This window comes from Macrotis lagotis, chromosome 5, assembly GCF_037893015.1.
Source record: "Macrotis lagotis isolate mMagLag1 chromosome 5, bilby.v1.9.chrom.fasta, whole genome shotgun sequence".
NCBI lineage: Eukaryota > Metazoa > Chordata > Mammalia > Peramelemorphia > Peramelidae > Macrotis > Macrotis lagotis.
This window is the reverse complement of record NC_133662.1, coordinates 117,025,516-117,040,209: the sequence shown is the minus strand read 5'-3', so window position 1 is coordinate 117,040,209 and position 14,694 is coordinate 117,025,516. Positions and strand designations below refer to the sequence as shown.

At 32.2% G+C, this 14,694-nt stretch overlaps 1 protein-coding gene across 1 annotated transcript in view; it reads left to right on the top strand.

Moving 5' to 3' along the window:
- HDAC2 (histone deacetylase 2) overlaps positions 1-12,525 on the top strand; it is a 55,688-nt gene extending 43,163 nt beyond the window's left edge. Inside the window, exons 9-14 of the mRNA XM_074187400.1 lie at positions 2,458-2,598; positions 5,443-5,551; positions 7,925-8,055; positions 9,203-9,358; positions 10,055-10,112; positions 10,484-12,525. Of these exons, the coding sequence (XP_074043501.1) occupies positions 2,458-2,598; positions 5,443-5,551; positions 7,925-8,055; positions 9,203-9,358; positions 10,055-10,112; positions 10,484-10,514 (626 nt within the window). The 3' untranslated portion in view covers positions 10,515-12,525. The remainder of the gene's footprint in view (positions 1-2,457; positions 2,599-5,442; positions 5,552-7,924; positions 8,056-9,202; positions 9,359-10,054; positions 10,113-10,483) is intronic.
- Positions 12,526-14,694: the final 2,169 nt, after the last annotated feature.

Below are 14,694 nucleotides of genomic sequence, written 5' to 3'. Positions count from 1 at the left end.
CTACTTTGACAAACTGCAATATGCATTTATGTAAGTAATAGGCATAGAGGGCTTTTTTAATGTCAAAATGTTCAAAACCAAAAGCAAGCAGCATAAAACAGCAAGAATAAACAAGAAGTTTTCTAGTTAAGTACAAGAATTTAATGATGTGCCCATTATCCCCACTATTATTTGTTAAGGTTTTGGAAGTGCTAATAATAGCATTGAGAAAATTAAAGGCATAAGGATCCCTATTTGCTGGTGTCTCCAGCTAGGTGACACAGTGAATAGAATGCAGGGCCTGGAATTAGGAAGACTCATCTTCCTGAGTTCAAACCTGGCCTTAGACAGTAACTGATTGCCTCAGTTCCTCATCTTTAAAAATGAACTGGAGAAGAAAATGATAATAAAGCACTACAGTATCTTTCCCAAGAAAACCCCAAGAGTTGGGGACAACTGAAATGACAGAACAAGTACCATCACCCAAGGACTCAGCAAAAATATTATTTGAAACAGTAATGAACAAAGTTTTAGACTTTCAAAAATAAACTATATTTCTGAATAACAAAGTTCAAAGAGGTAAAATTAGAAAGGAGGAAGCCATTTCAAAATAACTACAAAATGAAGTAACTGGGGATCACTTCCAAAGCACACAAAATACTTATGGAGGTTCAATACAAACTACTCTTATGGCTAGAATGTTAATTATTGGGCCAGTTTAAAGGTGGCAGTTTCATAAAAGTTAGCTTACAGTATTCTATACTAATCAGTTATCAAAGGTATACTTTGCAGGACTCAAAAAAATTCTTTTTTTTTTCAAACAATGAGTTCTGCTTATCAAGGGAGATAAAAGAAATGGGCACAAATGAAGAGAAAGTAGCAATTCTAGACTTTAAACTATAATAACTAGTCATCAAAACTAGTTAGACAGTGTAGACAGGTAAACAGTGAAGCACAAGACAAGAGAATCAGTAATAGACCTGTGTTTTAAGAAAACAAACTTCTGAGGAAACAACTCTCTACCTGGTTTTTAAAAGCTAATAAACTAGGAAAATTATAAAGCAGTTTTCCAGAAATTGACTTTGACATTATCTTCCATGATACATACTAATGAATTCATTACCTTGATAATAGAAATTATGCTATAAAAAATTAGAAGAGAAGCAGATCATACGCTTTTCATATCTATGCATAACAAATATATTTTTAACCAAGGGATAGTGACAATGACAAAAGATTATTTAACTGATTGCATGAAGGTGAAAAACTTCTACACACACACAAAATGCACCTTGAGTCAATTTATCAAATAAGGGCAAAGTTTGGTTCATATTTGTCTAATAAATGTTACTTACCTAAGTTATCTTACTTAAGATACATAGTAATTGACATGTTAAGATAATAGGACAAAAATTCATTCCTTGATAGATATCAAAAGTATTTCCAAATATTAACCATATCAAGAAATAATCCAAATCACCAAGAATGAGATTTCATTTTACCCTAATTAGTAAAAAGGTAGCAAAAGATGAAAAGTCAGTCTTGGAGAGGTTGTAGGAAGACAGATGCTAGTGCATTATTTTTGGAGCTGTGAATCATTACAGCCATTTTGGAAAGCAGTTTGTAATTGAACGAATAAGAAAATATCAAAAATGTTCATTTGACCCAGAGATTATATAACTAGGCTTTTGTTTCAAGATGGTTGTTGATAAGAACAAAGTGACCATATATACCAAAACAATTATAGGAGCACTTTTGGAGTTAATAAAGAACTAGAAAACAAGTGGATACCCTTTGATTACAATATGTGAACACAATGTTAATATTCTTGTAAAATTAGATGAATTCAGAGAAGTATCAAATTGATGCAGTCATGCAAAACAAATAATACAAGACTACAACAATGCAAATCGAAAAGTAACCAAAAAAAAGTCAAAAGTAAATTTCGCAAAATCAGGAAAAACAGGAATAACTCCAAAGAGAAAGCATTCCACCTCCTTTTCAAAGACAAGCTGTACTTATTTGCATTGCATATATTTTTAGGCATTTTTATTATATGGATCAATTATACTGACATTTTTTCCTCCTTATTTTTGAGTGTGGAGTCCTTTTAAAAATACTATTATATGGGATGTCTCTAGGAAAAGGATGATTAGTGAACTGAAGAAAATTATGGTCATTTAAAAAATAAACTATATCATTAAAATAAAATAAAACTTATTTGGGAAACACATTCACAAACCCCTGTTAAACTTTGGCCTAGTAAAAGTGAAGTTTACTATGAAGTATTGGTATTTTCCATAAAAAACAATGCAATTATCCCTGACCCCAAACTGGCCTGGGAGATGATTGGTTCCATCCTCCTTACAAAGTCTTGGTCATTTGTTGGAAAGGCATCATTTGGATTAGATGACCTTTGGGGGTTCTTTTGGCTTTGCAAGTAAAATTTCTAATTTATATATCTTCTGTCTTTGTCAGGTCATGCTAAATGTGTAGAAGTTGTAAAAACTTTCAATTTGCCCTTGCTGATGCTTGGAGGTGGCGGATACACAATCCGTAACGTTGCCCGGTGTTGGACATATGAAACTGCTGTTGCCTTAGATTGTGAAATTCCAAATGGCAAGTATTATTACCCAATTAAACAGGGGAAATAATGAGAAAATGTTAAAATTACTTATGTTTAATCCTTGCTTAGAACAAAGAGAATGATGAAGCCTTTAGCTGTTAGAGAAAGTCTCTTCACATTCTTTGATGTGAACTTCTTTGGAAAATTGGGGAAACCTGTCTACACCTTCTCGGAATGACATGTTATAGTATAACAAACAATTATCTTAAAATACAGTTTTCAGAATAATGAAAAGAATAAATTCACAGACCCCAAGATAAGAACTCCTGAGTTAGAGGATGAATGTGACTGAGAGTTGTCAGTGTGATATAACAAAAAGAGCATTAATTTGTTTTACCATCCTCTTTACCATTGGTAAAGGATCCCAGAGTGCACCTGGATAAACTTGTAAAACATTCTGCAGTAAGAAATTATTTTAGTGAACAGAAAAGTATTTGAATAAGAAAAAAATTGAATTGAAAAAAATTTTCTCAAGTGAAAATATATGTAAATCCTTTTGCAACCCTTAAAGTATGATATAAATGCTAGTCATTTTATTTCCCCTTCTTCCCTACAAACTTGGGGAAAAGTGAGTACACTATGTGTGTGTGTACATAAACACACATACATAACACACAAGTACATGAAATCTCAGAAAGAAAATCATTAGTAGCTGTAGGGGGACCAGAAAAGACCTCTTGGTAGAATTTGACTTGAGACTTAAAGAAAACCAGGGAAACCAAGGATGAAGAAGTGAATGAATTATATTTATTATGCACAAACTCTTAAGCACTTATATGACAAGCATGTTCTAAGCACTGGAGATGCAAATACAAAAAAGCAAAAAAGATGGTTTACCTTCAAAGTAGGTCTAATTCTAATTGGGTAAAATAACCATTTAGGGAACAATGGTAGGTCATAGCCCTTTGGTTGAGAGTGGTAAGTGGGTCCATAGGGAGTAGATCAACATGCCCTTAAAAGCAAAGGTGGCAGAATTTATTTGATGTCCATTCCAGGAGGGATTATGGAGTTGAGAGACTAGGTTTAGATAAAATGGTTAGAAAATAGACTGTTCAGTAGTGCAGTGAATACAATATTACCCTTGGGTCATAAAGACCCAATTTTGAATCTTTGTGCTTAGCATAGAAGAATAGGAATAATTATTGGAATAGAGAGAGAAGAGATGGGTGAACCTGAAGAGGAAGAACATTCCTGATATGAGGACAACTTGTGGAAAAGCTGAGACAGATGGAGTGTCCTGTGGGAAGAATAAGTTGATGTATTTGGATTGTAGATAGGAATGAAGTTTAGGAATATTCTGAAAGTAGAAAGGGAATTGCCCTCTCCTAGTTACTTGTTCCTGGGCTCTCCTGACACGCTTTCCTTTAACTTTCCTCCCTGTCTGGCTTATTCTCAATCTATTATATTACCTCCATGGCTCCATCTTGGATCTCTGCTTCTGTTTACTTGTCCTTGATAGCCTGCTGCCAGGCCACTTTTTGACCATGTATATCACTCCCCTTCACACATTCTGTGGACCAGCCAGATTAACATGACAGCCAACTCCTGATTGTTAAGTGCAGGGGCAACCAATACATCTCAGACTTTGGTGAGTGGGGGGGGGGATGTCTACCCAAGTATGTGAAGCCCCCCTGGCCATGAAAGTGGCCAAAGCAGATGCTGTGGAACGCTTCAAGCTTGATCAGGCATCAGAGCTGCTGTAGTCATCCACTGAACCGGAAGTCATCTATCTCCAGTCATCTTGACTTTGGTCCTGCCACTGGACTTGGGTGACTCATGAAGAGAGAATGAGGCTGAGGACTGTGCAGCGGTGCCTCATTTGAATCCAATTCACAGACCAGAGCAGCAACTCTGTAAAATGAGAGATTAATTAATTAGACAGTCTTTCCATGATCCCTTATGATTCTGCCATCTTTCTCTATACCTTTGCACAAACTGTAATGCTCTGTCCCCTGCTGCATTCCCTTTTCAACTCTACCTTTCATAATCTTCATATACCACATCCTCCACCAGCCCGCTCTGACTTCGTAGTATGGGCTCCACCCTGTCCCTTGTTCCCTTGTATATATTGTATATATGTTATGTATTCTTTCCTGCATATGTCTCTCTGCACAAGTTTAATATATACTTTGTGAAGGATAATAATGTGGGAGGTTGTAAGTGGTCTTGTAATTTAAATATCATGGTTTTGTACTTTGGCTTAATGAAGTCAATGTCATGTTACTACATTTTACTACCTGTTTTCAGCACATTTTTATTTTATCTTTATATTTCCAGACCCTAACAATGTCTAGTACATAGTAATAGAAGCTCTTTGAACCAAATATAGTAGTAGTTCATATTCAGTTAGCTTTTAAAAAAGGGGATGGAGGGATAGAGGCAAGGGGGGATGTGTGTGACAGTGACTAAAGAGCCGACCTCCAAGTCAACAAGACTGGCCTAGAGCCATTCCTCTTGACATATATTGGTTGTGTGACCAGCAAGTAAGTCATTTAACCACTCAGTATCCTAAGCAAGTCTAACACTTTTAAGTTAGAAGGTAGCTGCATTAGTTGAAGAAGTTTCCTCAGTAAAATGCCCTTTTCTAATGAAATCATTTGTCTAAGTTAAAGAGGAACAGTGACTAAAGCAACTCAAATTTCTTGTTTTGGAAGATTTGTACCTAGGCATTATGAGATTAATTATTGCTTTAGTTTAGATCTTCCTTTACTTTTCCATTTCATTTGTGTGAATTTGTTTGGACTTAGCCTGTTATAGATAATCCTTGATGTGTGATTGCTGTTTACTATTTTTACATTAAAGATGAGCTTTTTATTTGTAACTTGTTATTTTAATAGAGTTGCCATACAATGATTACTTTGAGTATTTTGGACCAGACTTTAAACTGCACATAAGTCCATCAAATATGACAAATCAGAATACCCCAGAGTATATGGAGAAGATTAAGTAAGTAGTAATTTAAGTCATTTATTTTGGCGAATATTTGATAAAAGAAAAATTTGACATATATACATGAAAACACATTTCTCAAAGAAGCTTTTGTTTATTTTAGTCTTTATAACTTTTATGTTCAACTTAAACATCAGTGTTAAATAATGAACTGTAATTATATTCTTCCTACTTTTTACTTTTCCATTATCCTTAATATCATTGAATTGTCATTCTGAAACTTTTTTCAGAATCTTCAGATACTCTAGTTTAACCCAGAATAAAATAAGAAATGCCTTTATAACATATGATAAATGGTCATCCAGTTCTTTCTTGAAGATATTATTTTTACTAACTGACATTGAGAATAATATTTTCTCTCTCAGTGGTTAAGACTTAATATTAATAGGGGCAGCTAGATGGTGCAGTGGATAGAGCACCAGTCCTGGAATCAGAAGAACCTGAGTTTAAATCTGGCCTCAGACACTTAATAATTGTGTGACTTTGGGCAAGTCATTTAACCCCATTGCTTTGCAAAAACCAGAAAAAAAAAAACTTACTGTTAATAACAAGGTAAACATGAGTCTTGTATTAACTTTTTTATATAATCGATTAAGAAGTACCTAGTCCAGTTTTGCACTTAACTTTAAGCCTTAACTTCCTGGTTGAATTGATTACAGACTTAAGATCTTTGAACCTCATAATTTAATAAGGTATTGATATATCAAAAACAATACCCTCAACTATATGAGTAAACTGTAGATATTTGTATGTATGTATGTATATATATAGATAGATAGATATATACATACATTTAGAGAAGTAGACATACAAATTCATGTATATTTTTATAAATAAATATAATTAGATGGATGGATATCAATATAGATAGCAAGGAGAAGATATGGGACTGTCAGAAATCAAGGGAAACAGTTAACTACAACAGCATCTTCCGGTGTGTCTAAATGATTAATATCTAGGAAGATTTTTGACTTGTTCTGCCTCTTGGTAAAGGGCAAGAAAAGAAATAATGGACAAAAGTTACAGGAAAACAGATTTATTCTTAATCAACTCATAGAATCAGCTATCCAAACCTAGAATGAGCCCTATCAAAGAACGGTGTTTTCTTCCTCAATGGCTGGATGAAAACTTCTTGGGTATATTCTAGAGGACTTTTGTTCAAGTATAAATTTGACTATATTTCTTCTGAGGTTAAAGTCTGGAGATTCTGATTTGTGAGCTTAAACAATGAACTATCTGAAGATGCTTGTAAGTAGTCCTCAAGAAATATTAAATTAGACTTTATTGGGTATTTAGTTTAGAAAAAATTAATATCAAATGCTGAAACATTGAAAATTTGAAAAATGTTGCACACTGACTTAAAGTCAACAAAGTTCAGTCAAAATTTTACCATTTTAATAAGTTTAAAGAATTTTTTTAGTTTAATTTGAAATAATTTCAATGTTTAATGAATTATCATTCTTTTACTGTTATAGCTTTGATGAAAATATTAGGAAATTACTTCTTAATGAAATCCATTAATGAAACATGAACAGATTTAGATGAGGATTGCTTTTTGACAATATATTTGCCTAATAACCAGATTTTCCCATTCTCCTTTAATCCAGTTTTAAATTGACAGGATGTACTTCAAATATAACTCTTTGGTTGACCTCCTGATGATATTTTTTTAAATTTTTTTCATTTTCAGTGTAAATAAATTCTCTATAATACATTAGTTAAGACCAATGAGAGAAATTTTTTAAAATTTAATTATTACCTAGTTAAGAAAACCAATTCTTGATGTTAATGATATGTAGTGAATCTGAATGTAATTTTTAAAAGATTATTCTCAGACCTATAAAATGTTTATTTTGAATATGACAATGTTATAGATAGAAAATATCGATTGATTCTATTTTAGCATTGTTTGAGGGTTTATACTTGAAAAGAAATGTAGATTTTATTCATTGCTTCCTCTTTCTTGGGGGTAATTTAAAATTCCAAGAATGAAATTGCATATTAATCTATAATTGGATTATTGCAAAGCCCATTCAACTTTAAAAAAAAAAGAAAATCAGATAGATAGATAGATAGATAGATTTGAATTCAAGTATTTTAAGAGTTCTGTGTTTTAATCTAGTATGACTCCTGTGAGTACAATTTGTCTGTGTACTTTGGATAACTCAGTATTGAAATTTGAACATTAGAAAATGTTCTATTTTCCTAGAAAAATAGAACCAATGCAAATTACAATTATATCTCGTCCATGAATTCATAGGTACCCAAGCTTTAAAAGATTGCTTATATCTTGCTCAAGATTCTTTTAAAATATATTAGGGGCTAATAAAAAAATGAATTATTTGAATGCCTGTTTCCTGTTCAATATAGACAACGTTTATTTGAAAACTTGCGCATGTTACCTCATGCTCCTGGTGTACAGATGCAAGCCATCCCTGAAGATGCTGTTCATGAAGACAGTGGTGATGAAGATGGAGAAGATCCAGACAAACGAATTTCTAGTAAGCTATCAAATATTATGAAAATTGTGTTAGGTATACTGATTTTCTTCATTCCAGCAATATCAACCTATTTGAAAATTGTTTACATACCAAGAGCTTTGATATAAATTGAATTCTAGTATATATTTCTTAGTAAAAAATAACTTGCTTCTCATTGACAACAAACTGAGGTTCATTGTCTTCCTTAAAGATTCAAAACCCACTTGACTAAAATATATATACTTAATCAGAAAATAGATGTTTTTAACAGGCTATATTGTATATTTAAAAAAATTTGAATGTTCAGAAAGATTTGGTGCTGTATTTTAATAGTAGTCCTTATTTGCCTCTTAAATATGTTATTACATTGAGCATCTCCTCTTCTGATTTCTAAAACTTTTCTTGGCATCTTACCTACTTGTCTTTTAAAAAAAAATAGCTGCTGTGGCATAACAATGTAAGAGTATTTCTCATTGTAAGCTATTATTTTAAAAATCCCTTAATTTTCTAGCTTTTCATATTTTTCCCTGTAACTGCCCCCCCAATATTAAAGTATGTTTTAGTATTTATTGAGAGAAACGTGGCCTAATTTTGGAATTTTGGCTTTAGCTTTAGTATGTTATAGGCATTTTATGTTATTTATACTTTGAGTGTCACAGATTAAAATAAAATCTGTACAACAAGGGGGTGTTGATCAACCTTAATGGACTTGCTCATTCTATCAGTGCAACAATCAGGCACAATTTTGGAATATCTGCAATGGAGAATACCATCTGTATCCAGATAAATAATTGTGGAGTTTGAACAAAGACCAAAGACTATTACCTTTAATTTAAAAAAAAATTATCTTATTATGTAATTTTGCTATCTTTTATACTTTTTTTTTCCCTTAAGTATATGATTTCTCTCTCATCCCATTCAATTTAGATCAATGTATAACATGGAAACAATGTAAAGACTAACAGACTGCCTTCTGTGGGGCTGGGGGGGAGGGAATTGAGATGTAAAATTCAAAATAAATAAATAAAGACAAAAAAAACCTTATAATAAATTGGTTGTTAAAAATAAAATAAAATCTGTACATAAAGGCTAATGGAATATAATGAATGCAAATTTTATACCGCTATTTGCCAAAATATGTAATATATACTTTTACATTATGTTTAAGTTCGAGCATCAGATAAGCGGATAGCTTGTGATGAAGAATTTTCAGATTCCGAGGATGAAGGGGAAGGAGGGCGTAGAAACGTGGCTGATCATAAGAAAGGAGCGAAGAAAGCAAGGATAGAAGAAGATAAGAAGGAAACAGAGGACAAGAAAGCAGGTTAGTTGGTCTTTAAAATGTAGTAAATGAAGGATTTGTTAAGAAAATAAATTTCATCTATGAAGTGATTTGAACTCAGTTATAGCAGTACTCAAACATTGTGAGCATTGTGCTAAGCAAATAACTGGCCAAAAAAATGAGATGCATCTCTCTTAGATTTTGAAGAATTGGTATTTTCAGAAGTGGACATTATCTCATTTGAGAATTCATAGTCTCCAAAACCAAAATAAAATGGAAAATTGAAGCAAGCTAAGAGAGTTCATTGTTTATTCAAGTCAATACACATTTAAGTACCTTATGTGCAGGTACAGATGCTGCAGTAAGCACTGTTTTATTTCTTGGAGGGGTATGAAAAGGAATAAGCAAATGTTTGTACGTATGTATGTGTATAAAAATATGATATAAAGCTTGATTACAGCCAAAGACTCAGCATCTCACCCTATCTTCCACATTGGATTTAACTCTGGTCTATTTTACTTTTTGACACTTGAATGGAAATTAAATAAGACTTTTAACATAGGTGATATAAGAATTGTGGAGTTTTAGTTACTGAGAACTGTAAAGTTTATGTTTATTCATTGACAGTTTTAAGAAGATATAGATTTGTTTTCTTTCTTTTTTTTTACTTATTGATTAAGCTTTCCTGTGCAAGCTATTTGTATTTATTGTACATTACTCTTGATCTTTTATTTTTAGATGTTAAAGAAGAGGAGAAGTCTAAGGATAACAGTGGTGAAAAGACAGACACCAAAGGGTAATCTAGTACTAATTGAATCTCTTATGAGTTAAATGTGGTTAAGTTTCAAATAAAAGTTTAAAATAACACACCATGATTAATATATACTAGAATGATGAATACAGTTATGGAATTTGTAGTGTCATTTACTCAGAAATCAACTGCAACAACTCATAGTAAACTATGCTTGACTTTACAAAATAAATTACCATTCCTAGTCTAGTCCCAGATCTCAGAAATTTAATGAAAAGAACTAGGAAAACAAAAGATGAAGGAAGACAATTTCTGTCACAGAAATACTTGTTTTATATATGTAGTTGCAAATGTTAGTTTAGTCAAAGTGCTTTAAACTAAAATTGTGCCACTTTTGTATTTTGCCTTTTGAACAGAGCCAAATCGGAACAGCTCAGCAATCCTTGAATTAGAGAGCCTCACACCAATTTCAGGAAAAAGTACTAAATTGGGAAAATATTGGGAGAAAAAAGTACAAGTTTCTTTTCAAAAGAGACTGCTGACTTCATTTTGTACTACTTGGCATGGACCGTATTTATTTTCAAAATGGCTTTTTTTTTGGTTGTTGGCAAGTTGTATTGTGAGTTTTTCTAATTATGATGCAAAATTTCTTTCTCCACCATGCTTTATGTGATAGTATTTAAAATTGATGTGAGTTATTATGTTATGTCTAAAAAAACGATCTATTAAAGAAATAATTTGCCTTTCTGAGCTGATTTTCCATCTTTTGTAATTATCTTTATTAAAAAACAAATTGTACTTGGGTTGTCTTTCGTTTTTCATTGTAATATGTTGTCAACTTCTGGTTGACAGGGTAAAGTTTTGCTTTACAGAGTAGAATACAAGAGTCACATAAAGATTAGAATATTGGGGTTCATTTGAAAGTGAGGAGATTGGTTTCAGTTGATTTGAAAATTTGGCAATTTTTCTTTCTTAGGTATATTATTGAGCTCACATACTTCAAATTGAATTGACCACATTAGGATATAGAAGTAACTGCAATATTGGTTTTAATGAACACTCTATAATTTGTTATTCAAGTGCAGTAAAATCTTCTTTATTTTTTAATTTTGGTATTCATTATCCTGTATGTATATATAAATACCCTGCTCCAAATTATTTGACAAACTCTCGTTGTCAAATAACTTAATCTCTCTTACCTGACCATTAGATAACTTAAGATGTCCCACTCATATATAGATGGTTTGAAATATTCTTAGGTGAAGCTAGTTTTTACGTCAAAGAAATAAATAAACCATTTGTGCATATCCATATTTCATAATGAACCATCTTTAATATACTCTATATGAGTAGAAGTTTCAGTTTTGCTTTTTTAATTGGATTTTCAGTGTGAATTTAAATTAGAAGTATTATTATCTCCTGGATACAACTCTCAAAACATTTGAAAGTGAATGGACCCCACCCCCAACATTTGTTTTAGAATTAGAATGAAAATTTGTATATTAGGTAAAAAGGAATATAAATGGACTTTTTAAATCTTTCACATTATTGCTGAGGCTGTTAGAATTATCTCTGTTTTAATTGATTACTAAAATTAGAGACACATTTATTTGTGATTCTTTTCCCTATTATTGAGATTCCAAAGAAATGTAAATTTTGTATAGTAGGTAAAAAGGGAGATCAAGAATATAAATGGACTTTTCCCGCTCTTTCACATTATTGCTAAAGCTCTTAGCACTATCTCTGTTTTAATTGATTAATAAGGTTAGAGATTTATGTAGTAAACCATTTGATTTGTGATTCTTTTCCCTATTTTTGAGATTCAAAAGAAATGAGAATTTAAACATTTTTTGGTATGGATTACAATCATCTAGGACACTTAAGAAATTTGATTTTTTTCTAATACTTCACATATTTTATAGTTTAAGTAGTCAGTTTGTGTATGAAAGTAATAATAAACTGGGCAATAAAACATTAACTTGGAAGAATAATTTCTGAGACTTATCATTGAAAATCAGATATCCAAAAGTATTAGAAATTGAGAAATGCTTTCAAATGAGAAGGGAAACTTAAATTTAATCCTTTTTAAGATCTATTACTTAAAACGATTTGCATATTTCAGCAGACTCCACTAAGTTTTTTGTTTTCTTCCCTTTTTTTAAAGTTAATCCAGTTAAGATTATGAAATGCAAAGCCTTCTGATGAATGGGCTAATTTGAGAAATCTTAACTTGAGGTCTGTGAATTTTTTAATATTTTGATAATTATTTCTTTAGAGCTGGTTTTCTGTGTAATCTTAGATATTTTATTTTGTAAATTTAAAAATGTACAGAGAAGGAATTCATAGGCTTCATTGGTCTAAGAGAGAGAGAGAGAGGGGAGTGTTTTTGTGTCTTCATGTTTGTGTGTGTGTGTGTGTGTGTGTGTGTGTGTGTGTGTGTGTGTGTGTGTGTGTGTGTGTGTTGCAGAGAGGGGCCCAAGATATACAAAAAAGGTTTAAGAATCCCTAGTCTAAAGTGAATTTTTTATATGTCAGTAGTATAAGCCAAACAATCAACTGGCTTGGTTGCCTAGTCTTTTTTTTTCCAGATTCTTTAGTTTCCTTTTCTTCCTAGGGACTATAATTAGGACCCAATCCTTTCTTTGCTTTTTCATCTCTTGAATTCCTAACCCAGCTCAACAAAAGCCTTTCTAAGGGAGAAAGTTTTGGTGAATAGGTGGGCTGCTGTGCACATTGTAAATGTTTAATAAATTGGTGTTCAAATCAATTATCAGTGAAAAAATAGCTTACTAGCATAAGAAACATAGTTAATCAAAATTAGGAAGTCATATTTGAAATTTATAGAGATGTAACTCATAACATTGATGTAGTGACCTTGCTTTACTTAAAAGTTGTGCCCCAGCTTTATCATGTATGTATCTGATTTCTCTTATTGGCAACAAGATAAACCAAGGTCATACTTTTTTCTTTAGGGAGCCATTGGTCACTTTTTCATTTTTTATTCTTTTGGGAATACTTTAAGTCTCAAACTTATATATGTACCAATTTTATTTTTTCTTAACAACAGAGAATTTTAAGTTATTGTAAACCGTTCACAATTTTGAATGTGATTTTGATAGGTCTGTAATTTCAACCAGTATAGATCACAGCTCATCTACACTTAATCATCCTGTGAGACTGTTATTCTTGTTTTCCCATTAAGTCTCTGTACCCATCATTTTAAGAATCTTTTTTAAGTTTCTGTACATTTGCATTTAAACAAATGAACCATCCAATCAAAGAATTGGTTACACTTCACTTTTGGTACATGAATACCTCTTTTCTGGTAATCTCTCTAATATACTTTATACTACTCCCCAAATATAATTCTTTTTTAAAAATTTTTAATTGATCATTTATTTTTCCAAATACATGTTATGAAAATTTTTTCAGCATTCATTATTATAAATTTGTATATTTTTAAATTACAAAATTTCCTTCCACCCTTCCTTGCCACCCCCCCTTCCATCAGCAGCATATGGTCAGATTAATATTGTACATACATATTTTTGATAGACAGGTTTGCAGATTAGTCATTTTCAGGATGAGAAATTAGGATTAAGGGAAAGAGATAATTTTTATAAAGATTTCATATTCAGGAGGTTTTCTTAGGGGGGGAGGGGCTGGTTTATTTTATTTTTCTTCCTTTGGATGGGGACAGTGTAGTCCATAGCTGGTCTAATACGGTTGTCCTAGCTCTCAGAACTGCCAAGAGGAGCTGCTTCTGTCAAGGTTGTTCATCTCACAATGTTGTTGTTAAGGGGTACATTGTTCTCTTGGTTCTGCTCCCTTCATTCCATGTCTCTCTAGAGTTCGACCATTTATGGTTTCTTATAAAACAATAATATTCCATAGTATTCATGTACCATAACTCATTTAGTCATTCCCCAACTGATGGGCATCCCCTCAATTTCCAATTCTTTGCCACTACAAAAAGAACTGCTCTGAATATTTTGGAACATGTGGGACTTTTCCTATATTTTCAATTTCTTCTGGATATGGGCCTAGAATTGGAATTGCTGAGTCAAAGGTTATGAACAGTTTATCGCTCTTTCAGCATAGTTCCATATTGCTCTCCAGAAAGGTTGTATCCATTCACAACTCCACCAGCAATGCATGAATGTCCTAGTCCTCCCACACTGATCATTTTCCCTTTTTGTCATCTTCACCAATCTGATAGGTGTGAGATGATACTTCATTTCTTCATTTGAAAACGGTCTTATTATCCTTTTACCATTTATCAATTGGGGAATGACTTGTAACTATAAATTTGATGCAATTCTCTATATATTTTAGAACTGAGACTTACCAGAACTCCTAGTTGTAAAGATTGTTTCCCAGATTTCTGTTTTCCTTCTGATTTTGGCAGCATTGATTTTATTAGTACAGAACCTTTTTTAATTTAATATGGTCAAAATTCTGCAGTTTATAATGTGTGTGTGTGTGTGTTTCTTCTTTGGGATACTCTGTTTCTTGTTGGGTCATAAATTTGTCCCCTTTTCATAGATCTGATAGTGTATTTCTTGGTCTATTAATTTATCCATAGTGTTGATCTTTACATATAAATCCTATGCCCATTTTGACCTTA